This window comes from Manacus candei, unplaced genomic scaffold (genome assembly GCF_025592945.1).
Source record: "Manacus candei isolate 608988 ecotype Guabito, Panama unplaced genomic scaffold, ASM2559294v1 h1tg000057l, whole genome shotgun sequence".
In the NCBI taxonomy this organism is placed as follows: Eukaryota; Metazoa; Chordata; class Aves; order Passeriformes; family Pipridae; genus Manacus; species Manacus candei.
Window position 1 is genome coordinate 8,438,777 of NW_026138105.1, and position 15,794 is coordinate 8,454,570.

The window sequence follows — 15,794 nt, forward strand, 5'->3', positions numbered from 1 at the left end:
CATCTATGGGACGATGGCATTGTCATGAACTTCATAACAAATTAAATCACCTTTGAGGAAAGATCAGTAGTTGGTTGTTCTGTGTTTTGTTGTGGTTTTTTCCCCCAGAACTGGAGGAAGCTCTTCCAAATGTTATCCATGCTGGCTTTCATTCAGGTGAAAAGATTTATCATTCACATACAACCACAGAGGAAGATTTTAATATCTGTGGCAGGGGGACAACTCAAAATATTTTTTAAACTTTTAATTTCACTCTTTTCTGTACTGTTCACCATATTTATTACAACATGTCTCAATTCACCCTACTTGTCTGAAAAAACAGTGATTGCAGATACCCCTCTCCAGGATCATTTTCCTGCTCTCCTGCCAGGAAGTGAACTCAATCCCCTACCAGTTTGAAGGAGATCCACCGAACTTCTGAGACTTTATCAGAGCAGAGAGTCAGTGCAATGTGTCTTAGGTAGTCATAGACATCGTTGGGGTTGTAGAGCTCCAGGATCAGGATCAGCTGCCTGGGACACAAAGGAAATCATTAACTCTCCCACTGCAGCACCAGCCTGCTCCAATTCAGCATCTGTTCCATGTGGGGAAGGAGCACTAAGGTACCAGAGTCACTACAGAGCCCCTGAGCAGTTTGTTCTTCTCTTCACACACTTCAATCCATCAGGGGGTCCAAGAGAAACTGTTACCCAAACTACATGTATATAAGTAAAACAAGAAGTTTCTTTTGCAACTTCAAACCTGTACGTTCTTGCAAAGTGAAAACTGACTATTTGCCTCAGTGTAGAAATCTGCCTTTCAGATAATAATTTGTACCTCAGAAGCTCACAGGACTCACTGCAGCCACAGCACTGCCAGCACAGAACAGCAGCAGGTCCCCACTAGGGGTCAGGGCACTGCTGTGGAAAGTCCTTGTTTGTTGTGCCAAACTACAGAGGGACAGCGAGGCCTCAACAGCCCAAACACACCAACACCTCGACCGTGAAGGTCACACTTGAGTCCCAAACTATTCCTACGAAGGTGCTGCAAATATCAACAGGGCTTGTAGAGAAAGAACTGTGGGATGTTGTTCTACCTTCATTATATAGCCATTTAGAAGTACCAAATTAACCAACTTACTTTTTAAGAACTGTTTTTTCTTTCTCACATACGAGAAAAATTACTGTTTCCATACATTTCACGGATTTTTGCAGGGGAGTCTTGAACTAAATAAATTCTGAGACCTCACTGAATAGTATCTATCAGATTGTCATATTTCATTAGCTGTCAGTGAATCAGATCTCCATTTTAGTGTAATCACAGACATTTAACTTTCAATCACACTTGATTACAACACAACTTGAACAAAACAAAACAAACAAACAAAAAAACCACGGAAAAACCACACACACAAAAAAAAAAAACCAAACCAAAAAACCCAAACACTCCCAGCTCCCCCAAAACAACCCTAACAGCCAGTGGTTTTTAAACTGAGTTCACTACTAAAGAATGGTTTAAATTTTAGCTCCCAAACAGAGGTGTTAACTTCTGAATGTAATTGCCTATTTCCAAGTTAGTAATACAGATTAAAACCCAGAAGTTAATAAGATTACATACTCTGCCAGCTCGTAACGAAACCTCCAGTTCCTGCTGTTATCAGTCACCACAAATTCCTGAAGCTGGTAAAGATACTCTCGCCTTTTGTCTGCATGAAGTAGCTAAAGGAGAAACATGACTAGTGTAAAAAACTGGGAAAACTCAATACTTGCAGTTCTCTGGTGTGCTGCTCTGTTCACACCTATGTGTATTTTCCTTCTTGAAAGCAAGTGATCATTGAAAAGGTGCTTCCTTAAACTGTGCAGTCAGCTGAGTGCCTGGACACACAAGACTGACATCCAAAAAAGCACAGTAAGTCACTCCTTTGGCAAGGACACCCATCAAAGCACCATCTCAGGGCACCAAAAACTAAGGATTTGTGTGTATTACCCACCAGGATCTGCTCTCTTCTCTCCCAGTCCCAAACATAAATTGCTACTGGGCCAACTTTCCAGTTGGACTGCCCAAAATACTAATTCCTTTACAACAGCCAGCAGCATTTGCAACCACATTTACAAAGGGTTTTCAGTTTTGATGTTTTGTTGGGTTATGAGACAAAAGAGAAGTGAGGCACATTAAAAAAGGAATAGAGACACACACAAAATGGCAGCTTTGTACAAAACTAAACATTAATTAGATCCTGATACATGCAGAGCTCATTAGAAGACTCCTAATATAATGGAGTCAGAAAAAAATGTACATGAAGAAATTAATTGCACTTTCCTACCTTCAGGAAGTCATACAGATGTTTGAGGACACCGATACGCACTTCATCCAGGTCTTTCAGGAATCCATTGAAAATTGGCACCAGATCAGCAGCTGTCAGTTGATCCCCCAGGATCACTGCCAGCTCGTGGATGGAGAAAGCCAGTGTCCGACGTACCTTCCACTGCAAACAGGGCAACAAGGCAACTACATCAGGCACCAAACCAAAACACACAGGCTTTTGAACTACACCTGTGTGGGGATCGACAGAGCACAACAAACAGGGCTGGTTACACAGCAGTACCAAGTCTGATTTAAGTCTTAAATTTTGCATTTTTAGTGCATATTTAATCCCTTACAAGAAATTATATGATCTTATAATAACTTCAGTGCAGCAAAGCGAACAAAAAAGTTCCTCAAACTTCTGATTCATCACTACAAACCTTCTTTTTCTTTACCTGTACATCTGAGGCCAGTGTCTCGTAGGTGTCCTTGAGGCAGTGCCAGTTCTGCCTGCCCAGTGTCAGGGCCACCCCGGGCAGGCTGTAGGCGCAGTGCTTGGCGATCTCCGTGTCCACAGTCTGGGCTCGAGCTGGGTCAGTCATGGACAGGTACTGGTCCAGTAAGGGCTGAGGGATGATATCCTGGAGAGAGACAGGGAATCAGTGACACACGTGGGAATTCAAGGGCAGAAAGACAATACACCTGTTGTGCTCCAGTTCTCTTGCTCCCAACCCGTCAGCAGCAAACAAAGCATAGCAAGGCACCCCTGGGTGGGGCACCTTCCCCAAGGGCACGACCCCAACACTTTTTCTCCTCTCTTTGGGACAGAGCAGTCAGCAAGGAACAGTCATTAATACTTTATCAACACACTGCATCAACCAAGCTGAAAGTTTCTTCTTTGCTGAAGACAAAGAGTAAATCAGTGACAACACAGCACAGTCAGTGCCTGCCTTGGCTGCACAGGTTGCCTCTAAGGCACCAAAAAGGCAACACAATGTTTCTAATTTTCTCGTTTAAAATAGGGTTCCCCTCAAATCCCAGAGCATTCCTTCACATTCTGCAACTGATCCCTTGCACATCATTGCATTAGGGGTAAGATGAACTGTATCCAGCACTGCACTAAAGCCATTAGATGCTATTTTAATCACCTGGAATTTTGACTTGTCATCTTCAAATGGTGGATTATTTTCTTGCTCTTTCCTTAAAAATACACTGGTTCCTCTGTGTTGTTCCTCTGAATCCTGGAAAAGGAGATACTAGGTAGAGAAATGAATGAGACTTGGTGCTGTTTGGGATATTTCAAAGCTACACAGCTGGACAATGCAGCTCAGATCAGCAAAGCCTTTTGCAGGCAGAGCCTTGCACAGGCAGAGCCTTGTTCAGTGTGTTTATGCAAATACAAAGAGACAACAGAGTTGTACACCGAGGCAAACACTACAGACCATGGCAGCAACAAGGGCAGCAGGAGTTAGATTTAATCTAATTCTGATCATAATTAAAAAAAAATAAAATTATTTCAAGGTATTTTAGGACAAAATGATGAAAATTCCCAAATCTGTCATTTGGGAATTCTTCTCCCTAAATATCAACAAAAAGCTTCAAAAGAACTAAAAGTTTAAAAGAACAAAACCACACAAATCTCCGAAGTTCACACAGTATTTTACATTTTTGTTCACGGACAAGCTGCTTGTCTTTTTATTTCACCCTTAGCTCCAGCATGATTAAATACTGTGCCAACAATTCCTTTTACTCCTAATTGTATGTTGTAATCAACAAATAGTAACCAGGAACTGCGTGTGTGTCACCACCTGATTCAGCCTCCTGTCTAGAGATAAAAGACTAAAATTAGATCCATTACAGGAAGAGGTGAGACTGTACTTGCTACATTTGATCAGGAAAAATCCTGCAAGACTCCTGCCAAACTAACTCCTGGGTCATCTGGGTGCAAACAGAAATGACAGCCCTCACTGGCTTTTCTTTTTTAATCAGAGTAAGTAGAATGTGATAGCTGTGGCCTAGTAATGTTCAAGGGCTTTGGATCAGAAGTGGGTCAGTTATGTCAGGGACTACACAAACCCACCCAGGACTCGTGCAGGCAGGAATTCCTTTCAGACATGGAGCACAAAAGTTACTTACTGTGCTTTTCAGCAGACTGGTGACTGACTGGTCACTGATGTTCTCCTGGGAGGCAGGGGATGAGGGACTGTCCTCCTGCACCTGGGTGCAGGCAGCATCTGAAACAGCTGCTTCATCTGAAATGGTTTTGCCACTGCTTTCTTCCATTTTTTTGGTCTCACAGTCACCAACAGAATCAAACTGAGCAGCTCTGAGAGCAGCAGACAACACTTGGACCTGAGCTGTATAACACAAACAACGACTGTTTAGTCTCCCTTCTGCATTTAAAAGCATTAAACTTGTAGTTAATTCATCTGAAAAAAGAAGCCCAGTATGAGTTGCACAGAAATGGTGTGTTCACAAACATTTGCTCTTGGAAAGAAAAGGCCTCTTACTCTGGAGCACTCAAGAGACTTGGTGAAACAAGAAACTGAGTAGACTATGGATGACAAAGATGGATTTGGTCCAGGAAACACCCTCAGACCCCACCACCAGGCCATTATCACTTCAATGTGTTCCACAACGGGCCTATATTGGGTGGCTATGGAGGGATAACTTGGAATTAAGGCCATTCTCAGCCAAGTATTAGATGAATTCAGCTGATCACAGGCAGTACTGTCACTAAAACCACAGTACCTACAGTATTTGGAATCTGTTAAAACTGTCTTTAACAAGCTCTTGTCTCTTTAACAACCCTTTTGTAGTTAGATCAATTTATTTCTCATGCCAACAGAAGCCAGGAACACTTCCCCAGCTGTTCTAGAAATACCTCAGGTCTTATGAAAAAGGCTGTTGCATAACTTTCTACTATAATTTAGTGCTCAAGGAAGGTCAATTAAAAAGCAGTCAGGGGTTTTGTAAAGGCCAGGAGAAAACCTGCTCAGAGAAAACATGATTTTACTACTACAGAGTCTCACCTTGAACATCTGGATCATCTATGTGTTCTTGTAAGCTTTCTAGAACCTTTTTTATTTCACTACTAGCAACACAGTTATTGCATGGCACAGAACAGCTCTCGTTGTGCTTCTCAGTCTTGAACTGGAACAGCTCCAGCTCCCGAGTGATGTCAGGCAGAGGAGGGCGCCAGTACAGGAACGTGTTGAACACGTCCTCGCCACACCTGGAGGGCATTCCAGGGATACTGCTGTCCTTGGGGACCTCAGGGACACCAGCACCAGCTCTGCCACCCTGAGACAGGCAAGACACATCTTCTCCAGGACTGGCACAACAATCTGAACCTTCTTCCCGTGTGTCTTTATTCAGGTTCTCAGAGAGCTTTGGGTTCACTTCTGCTGAAATCTCCTCAGTTGGTGCTTCTGGTTTGATTTCCATTGGTTGTTCTGAGCTGTAACAGACACACACATTTACTGAAATACTCTGTAACAGCAGGTTTTCAGTGAAATAATTCATAAAAGACACCAGCAACAACAGAAGCTTTTCTCTACAGAAAGACAGAATTTATGTTACCACTATGCTTTACTGCACCAGTTTTCCCTTTACCCTCTGGTGAAGGCAAAGTGAATTTTTCAATAAACTGGCTACACTCAAATGTGTGATCTCACTTCTTTTTTCCTAGAACTATATTCTCAAGTTGAGATCTTTAGCCTTGACAAGCAACAAAACCAATTAACTTCTTTTAATCCCTTCCACTACACCACCCGTTTTCCCACGATTTACCTGGACAATGTAGCATTTGCACTGGAGGACATTAAAGTGACATTGTTGCTTGGCTGACAGGAATTGGAATTCCCATCTTGTGCTGGTGGTCGGATACTCAGTGTCCCATCTTCTCGAATGTAAAGCCCAGCACTTGAAGGGTTTGCAAAGGTAGAAATAAATGGGCCAAGAGACTGAAAAGCAGCCTGACGAACCTGGGGGGGTGCAAGAACAGTCAGGCTTCATCAGCTCCCAAAGAGTTGAAAAATGAAAATCTGGTGCAATTTTTTAGGAAGAACCAATTGGTTCTTACTGTAACAGCTTCATTTAATACAAAATACAACCAAGTACCAAATAAGTGCCACCTAAGCAAAGGGTGTTAGAATATCAATCATGTAACTACAATCACTGTACAGAAATATTTTAAAAGTTATCAATTTGAAGGACATCCCTGTCTACTTCAATCTATTTAACACAAGCAACCTTCTCTCAGAAGTGTATTTACAGTTAGAATTTCTATGAACAGGGTTCTTTAAAAGTAATGAGAGAGGAAAAATAAGATCTGTCTTAATAGAAAAGATTAGTTTTTAGTGCATTAGACTCCAATCTCAGCAAATGTTCTTCAGCATACTTCTGACTTGCCCATTATTTCCCAGGATGTGTCTGGGAAGATGCACCAATTCCAGGGTGAGTTACTCACCCATCTGCAGGTGTCACTGATGAGGCTGATGAACAGGGGGGACAGTTTGCTCCTGCGAACCTCTGGGGACGTGGTGTAGGACACTGCCATGAAGCACTCAGCACAGGCCTTCCTCATCCCCCAGACACTGTCAGAACAGAGCTCAAAGAACTTGGGAATCTGCCAAAAATCAGCAAAACCAAGACTAATTAAAGGCTAAACACAGTCTGCAGCAATATCATGGTATTTGAAAACTGGACACAAACACAACTCAAGAGAACAAAGTGAAGAACAGAAGAAAGAGGGACAGGTTAAATACATACACTAATTGAAGGAGTTGGGAAAAAACCCTAGTTGTCTCCCATTTAATCCATTAGGATTTTATGTATAATTATATGTAATAAGGAAGAATAGAATGAATTATTAATGGCCTATTTTTCCTGAAATCATGACTTGATTGATTATCTAGTTTTGGGAAAAAAAGAGTGAGTCAGTAATTCTGAAGTGTGTATGTACATATATAAAAATCTATATGTATATAAAATGTATATATACATACATAAAAATATGTATGTATATAAAAATATCTGCTGTCAATTACACTTTTAAACATGTTTTGCAAAACAAGAACTTTGCAACTCTCTTCATTCCCAGTTTTGCTATATAATTGCAACCAAGGCCTTAACCTAATCAACTAAAAAAAAGCATGCATGCTAAATAATTTATAGACAAGACAATAAAAGAGCACATTATTAAACTTTTTGAACTGAGAAATACAAGTCTTGTAAATTGATTTGGTTTTACATACCAGCAGTCTTTCTGTGGCTTCTTGCCCAACTGCATTACAAATGTCACCAAAATTAGCTGCACAAATCTAAGAAATAAAAAAGCCATTAACAACACTGTGTCTCTTTCAAGGGCAGTAGTTTTATTATCATCAACTTCCCCATGGATTATTTATCCCACAAAACAACTGCACATGTTGGGACTATTCAAATTTCAGCCCTCTAACTACAGTGTGTAACATTAACTCATCCCAAACAAAGACTTGTTCCATGCAGTGTCCACACACCACATGCTTTGGAAATCAATTGTGACAAAGGTTTCTGCATGAAGAGCATCATCCACCTCAGTAACCACAGAAGGGACAATGAGCCTGCCTGAAAGTTTAAATTACTTTGAGCAGCAGCTGTCAAACCCAAAGCAGGGGAACACATGATACCAGGGTCAGGACTTAGGTGTACTGACAGAACTATCCTGGCTCAAGGTGGCTTAAGTACTTTGCTGAGGCAAAGTTTAATCAAGAGCTCAAGTTAGTGCCATTTCCAGGCCATCAGAGAAGCTCTAATTAAGGCAAAAGGGACATCCCCTCATGCTGGAAAAAGATGTTGCCAAAATCTGAACTCAATTAAGATAGGACTGTGTTAATACTCATTCTATTCACTTTATGTGCTTATTTACAAGGCTATAATGCAGCTCGAATTCCAACAAGTGCAGCTTATGTTACAGACCAAGCTGGAGCTCTGCGTGACCCTTAAGTCTACTCAAATATTTTAAGACTTCTTATGCTACAAGTTTCCTTTTGTACTCAAACATGAATTAATGTATTATACTTCTGGGATTTCTCTTTTCAATAGCAATAGATTTAAAAAAAAAAAATTAAAGGAAGGATGTCTCAAATGTCTGTTATTTTTGAATTTCTGGTTTAAACGAGATGGTAGAGATGAGGTAATTTGTTTGCATCCTATAACCACTCACAGCAGCTTTAAAAAAAAACTTGTGCAAAACTATTAAATGTGCAAGACCAGTTTAACTGCTGGACCAAAGCTATTCACCAAGGTCTGTTATCCATTTCTTTACTGCACCACAGAAGCTATAACCGTGCCAATAAATAAAAACTGCTCTTCCAGATGCTTTCAGAGTTCATCAGCTAAAGTAATGACTAAATTATTTAGGGAGGGATTTGAACAGCAACATGCAAGTTTCACTTTTAGGTAGTTTAAGAGTTGGAAACACACCAACCTTTCGGACTTGAAACAATTTGCCATCACTGCACAGTTCACAGAAACGAGGAAGTAGCATGTGCTCAACTGTTGTTCTGCTCAACATGGAGGCCATTTTACAGATTATCTGAAAAACAGGAAAGGGATGTGTGGAAGGAGAAGAAAATTATACAGCTTGTACACACAGCCAAATATTCCTCCTAAAAATTACCTCAGAGAGCAAGACAGCAAAAGTCAGATAGATTTAACTGTTACACGTTATTCGTGTTTTTATACACCTGTTTCACAGGAAAGACAACTATAGTTTTTATTTTAAATCATTCTATGCCACTGTGCCTGAACACAACATTTCTGCATGTAATTCATTGGCTTTTATCTCATTAAATAGACTTCCATCAATGTATTTGTTTTCAAGGTGTTTACAATGAGGCATACACTGGGATTTTGTAGAGAAGACAAAAATCCCATTGCACTTATAAAGCCCACACTCTTCAGGCACATTAGAAATATCTCATACTTCAGCATGCAAGGAAGACATTGGGCTCTAGCAGGATTGTTCAGATACTTAAAAATGTGCACAGTCCCAGCTCTTTATAGGTTCAGACACCAAAATAAAACACAAGTTTGCCATACAACAGGAGAGAAAAGGGAGTGCAAGAAAAACGAGGTATATATGTGAGCTAATGCACACTGTACAGGACTGATCCTCAGGAACTTCAGGAGTTAACAGTGCACAGGTTAAAGGAAGTTAGTAACATTTTCACTACCATTACAAACCATGTTTCTGCTGTGAAAAATCAGGTGCTTTGGACTCTGTGTTTTCTTTCAGTTCTCAATTTCTGGGATAAGTTTCTGTAATTCTTGTATTTGTAACAGGAAAAAGCAAGGGGCTCCCATGCACCTTCCTACTCAACTGCTCTGCTCACAGCAACAGGAGTTTAATGCTTACACAGGTGTTGTCAGATTAACAGTACTCATCTATTTTTATTTTTCAAAACATGTTGGAGCTTTCTACCTTCACAAAAAATAAACTTTATTCCTTTCTAGGAATAAATGTTTGCCTTTTTAACAGAATGTTAAATAAGAACGAAGGAAAACACCATTCAAGGACTTTCTTACAAATTTTCCAACTCCTAAAAGGCATCTGGTGCTCAGATGTCATCCTGGAAAACTGCCTAAGCAATTCCCAACTCCCAAACAAGGAAGAGGAAAATCTAGCTGGTAAAATATTTTACAGGTCAAGTGTCAGATATCCATGCTGAAATGTAATTACACACCAGCACTTTTCTGTGGAGTCAACTGATTTCCATAAAGTCACCAGGCAATGTTTTTTTCATAACACTTCAGAACTCAGAGAGGTCATCACTGACACATCTACAGCGTTACTGTGAAACCTGGTGGAGCAAATGCAAAGAAGCTGCTGGGGAATAAAACAAATCTTAAGAAGAATTAAAACAAGGCTGCCAAGGAGTGATTGTATTTTAAAGTTATTCAGGTACCATTTTGACATCATTTAGCATGCTGAGGTATAAAAATGGTCTCTCTGTGTTTTCAAGAATTCAGAACAAAAATTAAAGACTTGTCGTGTTAAACTAAAAATCCAAATATCTTAAAGAATAAACACAAAAAGTTTGATTGTTTATTTAATGGCAGTATTATTCCTGGACCTCATCTTAATTACCATTACAATTTAATGTTATAAACTTACATTCACAGCTTCCACCTTGTACTCATCATCACTGTCAGGGGCAGAGAGGTCCAGCAGGATGGGACACACCTTGTTTTCAATGTCACTCTGAGCCACAAGGTCCTGTTCCAGCAGTATCAGCAGTGCCTCCTGACCTGCCTTTCTAACCTGTACACAGGAACACAAAACCAGTTTGTCACCAGAAAACCAACATTTACTGATACAAGAACCACAAAAAAACCATTTTTTCAATGAACACATAGGTACAAGTTAAAAAAACAACAAAGCAGACCCATAAAAAGAGTCTCAGTTTTATGACCATGAGGAATCAGTAATAAAGACTACAGTTTAATATAACCATTAGATGACATTTCATCATATTCTGATGAGAAGCCAAAAGATGAAGCATAAAGCAGGACTTGCAAGTTATGACTCCTGTAACAGACCCCATCCCTGTGCTGCTGAGTCAATGCTATAAGTTTCCCATTATCTCCCAAGGAAAGTATTTAAAAAAAAAAAGAAAAAAATCAGACCTCACAGAAAAATGTGCTGACACCAGTAAACAGAGCACTGCATAAAAGCCAGGTGTCAATCAGCATGGAATTTCCCATGCCTCCAATGCACTGAACCACACAGAATTTTCCAACAACTCAACTCATGTTGTCTGCTTTTCCTACCTGATTGTTAACATCTGTGAGGTATCTCACTACTATGGGCATAAGGTATTCGAAAAATGCTGTTGGGAAATTTGGTCTGCTTTCCTGCAGGAAAATGGCAATGGGAGGGATCTGTTCCATCAGCTCTGTACGTACAGTTGGCTCTAGAAATAAAAGGCAAAACTACATTAGTAAGTATGAAATTAAGATCAGGTACCTTAAGGAAAAAGTAGCGGTTTTCTTTTTGTTTTTGCAATAGAGGAAAATGAAAATAATCTAGAAAGGGCATCACAGATTGCCTGTCCTTCAAGGAAAACTAAATAAAATGGAATAGCCTTACATACATCATCACAGTTCAGACACTTGGCATTAGTTCCCAAAGAAATCAGATAAAATGAGGGCACTAGCTGGAAAACCCAGTCACCACAAATACATGCACATGAGGTATTAAAACACACAGCTGCTCTGTGCCACCTACACCACACAGTCAGATGTAATAAATTTCTTGAAAAATATCACTTCAGGCCCTATTCTAAGTAAGAACCTTTCATTTAACATCTTATCTACCACACAACATAGTTCAAAAGCAGAGAAAAATTGATCTTCTTTTCATTGACAGACATTGTTGTTGGATGATTTAGTTCCCTTAGTTCACTCTTTGCCTCTCAAAATTGAATATCAGTACTTTCTATATTGCAGCTTATGTAAAATAAACTACAAAAATTAAAAAAACCCAAGCAAAACAAAGCTTTCAAACCTGCATCTTCAGAGAGCCTGACCACTATTTCCATTACAGTCAGGAAGTCTTCTTCATTGTTACTGAAATCTCGAAAGACATCCAGAAGACCTCTGGCAATAATTTGCCTGTGGAGTGAACAACATTAATTGCCATAATATCCAGCCAAAAACATGTAGATGGGACACCAGGGGAACTTATCCAATGTAAATGGGCACCTTAAAAAGACCTCTGACCGTTCTACATCCCAACCAAAGAAAGATGGAATCAAGAGAACTTATTCAGATAACCAAGAACGAAAACCTCTTTTCATGGAAATGTTATACAAAAGTTATTCAAATAGAAATAATAATATGCATGTGCTTGGGAGATTAATAAAAGACACAGTGACACCTTAACCTCCTCAGTGCACTCAGTTATCACCAGGTGTGGCTGTTGCACCCTTACCTGTTAAAGACATTATCGCTGAAGGCGTATTTTTCTAGACGAGCCAGTGGAGTTAAGTTATCCTGTCCAGGGATATCCAGGAATGCTGTTATCCTCATGCTATCACAGTCTGGCCCATAATCTTCAAATCCAACTTGAAAGACAAGAAAAGTAACAGACAAAAAAAAAAAAAAAAAACAAAGCCCAAGAGTCAGCAAGAGATGTTACAATGGAATACATGATAGCAGTAACTATTTCTTCAAGAGTATTTGAGAACATCACTGGAAACAGCTTTCCAAAACCAAAAAATCTTAAATTGTATCTAATGAAGTTGAGTGCAACACTTGCACATAGCTCTGTAAATTTAAGCTTTGATATTTAATTCAACTGTCAAAATCCTTGGCTTTAAACACACTTGACTTTGCCCTCTGAGTGCAGTAACCACGTGCATTTTGAGTTAAGAGGGCTCAGCTCACACAATTGCCACAAACTGACCCACAAATTCAAAGAGAAAATAAGTCCCATTAAAAGGAACTGAAATTTTAACAGTTGTAGCAACTCTCAAACTGTATTGCTTTAAAATAGCAAATTCCTATGTCTTTTTCCAGCTTCCCAGGGGACATTTTTCTCACTGTAGTTACTGAGTTGCACATATTTAAATCAGACCGGTAGCTTTGGGAAAAACTTCACCTTCACCATACTTGGGAATATGCTGGGGGCTTCCTGCTGCAGATCCATCAACTACAGACTTTTCCACACAAGCATACTCTGTTCTAAACCTTTTTTGTATTTGCAGCTTTAGACTTTTACCCAAGTATTAAATTTGCCTCACCAAGTCCAAGAGTCCCCTAATCCAGTAACAATTACAGATTACAGGCAGAAGGTAAAACTGTGAGAAGGAAATGGAATGGGATAACTGTGCTGTCAGACTTATTTTAATCCTTCATCCTTAAAACAGAGACAGTGAAATAACATGCTGGCATCACACCAGTGCTCTCATTCCAGCCATGGATACAGGAACATGTACAGCAACCAACTCCATGGAAAGAGGGGCACTGGAGTAGCTGATATTCCTGCTCTGGGTTTACAGTTGTCCCCTCCTAGAACTATGCACACTTCTTTCACACAAACAGAGCAACTGTGATCATACTTAAATAAATGCAAATTGTGCCAACACAGCTTCTCACATGCATGAAGTATTGCAAACCAGCACATGTGCTGAGAGTGACAACCACTGAAGACAACAAGCCAAATCCTTTGGCTCTAAACTACAGTAATACCCATTATAAATCACTTTTAATGTTAAAAATCCCTCTTTTTTCCAATAGAAAAATTCTTATTTCATATATAAAACTCTCCAACTGTTTAACATGAGTCAAAACATCCTCAGAAATAAGACTCATTTAGAGAGGAAATTATCTGAACATACTTGGAGCAAGATGTTATACCTGGGTCCTCAGGGGGAAAAACATAAAAATCAGATTGGTTTAAGGTCTCCACAGAACCCAGGTGAGTTAAAGACCAGAGCAATTCCAAATTCTGCTGCTCGTGCAGACAACGTGCTCAACAAGCTCAGTGGGGTTCCAACAGCAGAAAACTGTGGGCTTAGAGTAAGTGTTCAAATCCCAAATGTACACACAGGCACTACCAGTGAACCCACAGCTACATGACCAGAAACAGCTGCTAATTACTCATGGCTTTGTATGGTGATGAGGTATTGCACTGATGCCCTTATTTCCACCCCACTGCTCCTTAAAGAAGGGCCTGTCAGGTTCAAAACATTTCTCTGCACCAGTGTAAACAATTTCCAGTGCAGGGATCCATCTGGGATCCATCTGCTCCAGGACTTCCCCAATCACAGCACCTGAACATCCACATTTGCTGCTTCAAAAGAAACCTCTGTATCCGTGACAGCTCAGGGGAAGTTACAGTGTCTGTGGGATTGCAGATTTCCTTTCTGAGGTTGCAACAAACCCTCCACATCCACACTCGACTCTCATCATCCTTATAGCTACACTTACAACAAATGTATTTTAAAATGCACACAGACTGAACACTCACTAGCTAATTTTTGAGCCTAGTCACCTGCTATACAAAGAAAGATTTATTAGGGCTCAAGAAAACAATTAGGAGCAATATACTTGTCATTAACTCCACCTGGCTCCCACCTGTCCCCAATTAGAAACACTTTAAAAATAAAGGCTTTTATTAGTTCGCTTTGAATATTTCAGAATTTCTACCAATTCAAATGACAATGAAATAAATCCCAATTCTAACTTTGACTGCTATACCACACCTGGGACTAGTTTTGTAAACATGATGAACATGTTTAATTTTACTACATGAAGTAGCTCTATTATTCATTTAAATCACCTAAGCACATACCAGTGCTTCCAAGGGTAGAGAGAAAACAGAGCACTATTACTTATGCTCAAGATGGAGAGTTAAATACCTGAAATTTTTTCCACACACTCTCACTACACACAAGTAAGGAATAATCATGGCAGAATCCATTTTGTCTTCTCTCAGGAATTTTTTCTTTTTCCATAAAAAAAAGAAGCCATAGGTACTTACAGGTTTCAGAATACACCAGAGTACTATGAAGTAAATCACAAATAATGAACTAGCATTCTTGTCTAACGTTCTTTCACAGCTAAATCTAACATTCAGTATTTTCCTATTTAACTATATTAAACAAGTAAGCTTGAAATCTGTCCACCTCTGAGGAGGAATAAATGTGCCAGTACCCAGAGCTGAACTCGAGTTCATTGTGTCTCAGTGTGCCCCAGACTCAAAAGCTGCTTAGAGCCTGTAAGAAACTCAGGGTCACAAGATGCAACTCAATGTCATCTCCCAGTGCCACTATTCACATTTCACAACACAAACCAGTAAATACCAGTGCAGAGTGCAATGATTTAATGAGCTCAAGGAGGTCATTTTCCCTCCTGGTGTTTGTAGAAGGAAAACCAAATTCTTTAAATACTTTCTTTTTAAATGTTCAAAGGGTATAAATAAGCTAATTATTTTTCCAGATGATCCATTATCTCATCTTAGAGAAAACAAGCTTCAAACTGCACTTGAATTTAGGCAGATTTTACTACAGCCTTTTGCCACATTCAGAGTGATCCTCCAGACTCTGTCTCAATCTTCAGCGTGCATGACACTTTCACCAATTTAGTTAAGAAAGTAAAAGTCCAGTTCCAGTGACATATTTCACTGAGGTTTCCCTAAAACACATCATGAACTCTTTGCTAATCTAAGTCACTGATTAGCACAACAATATCTCACATGGGACCCCTGAACTCTGCTACAACACAGAGACAACAGCTTTTGATTCCATAATTCTGTGTTATCAAATTAGTTAACTTAATCAAAGAGTATTTTAAATCATAAAATAAGACTTTAATAATGCTCTAAAAGGCACATTTATTTATATGCTCATGCTAAAACCGATAATTTCTCTTATTAATTACCACTTATGGCAAAAACTTCTTTATCTGGACATTTTTATTAACTGGAGTTTTGCCTTAGAAGCATCAAACTTTTTAATCAA

The 15,794-nt window shown here is 39.5% G+C and overlaps 1 protein-coding gene across 5 annotated transcripts in view; it reads right to left on the reverse strand.

The window, feature by feature from the left end:
• Positions 1-15,794, reverse strand: part of LOC127478204 (serine/threonine-protein phosphatase 4 regulatory subunit 1-like) — a 33,354-nt gene that overhangs the window by 16,158 nt on the left and 1,402 nt on the right. For all 5 annotated transcript variants that reach the window (XM_051803508.1, XM_051803512.1, XM_051803511.1 and 2 more), the window contains exons 3-17: positions 12,263-12,395; positions 11,837-11,943; positions 11,101-11,243; positions 10,445-10,591; positions 8,756-8,863; positions 7,542-7,607; positions 6,755-6,913; positions 6,076-6,269; positions 5,316-5,743; positions 4,420-4,640; positions 3,432-3,524; positions 2,739-2,924; positions 2,303-2,464; positions 1,597-1,697; positions 392-512 (exon numbers count right to left, since the gene is read on the reverse strand). In XM_051803508.1, coding sequence (XP_051659468.1) covers positions 392-512; positions 1,597-1,697; positions 2,303-2,464; positions 2,739-2,924; positions 3,432-3,524; positions 4,420-4,640; positions 5,316-5,743; positions 6,076-6,269; positions 6,755-6,913; positions 7,542-7,607; positions 8,756-8,863; positions 10,445-10,591; positions 11,101-11,243; positions 11,837-11,943; positions 12,263-12,395 — 2,369 coding nt within the window. The remainder of the gene's footprint in view (positions 1-391; positions 513-1,596; positions 1,698-2,302; positions 2,465-2,738; positions 2,925-3,431; positions 3,525-4,419; positions 4,641-5,315; positions 5,744-6,075; positions 6,270-6,754; positions 6,914-7,541; positions 7,608-8,755; positions 8,864-10,444; positions 10,592-11,100; positions 11,244-11,836; positions 11,944-12,262; positions 12,396-15,794) is intronic.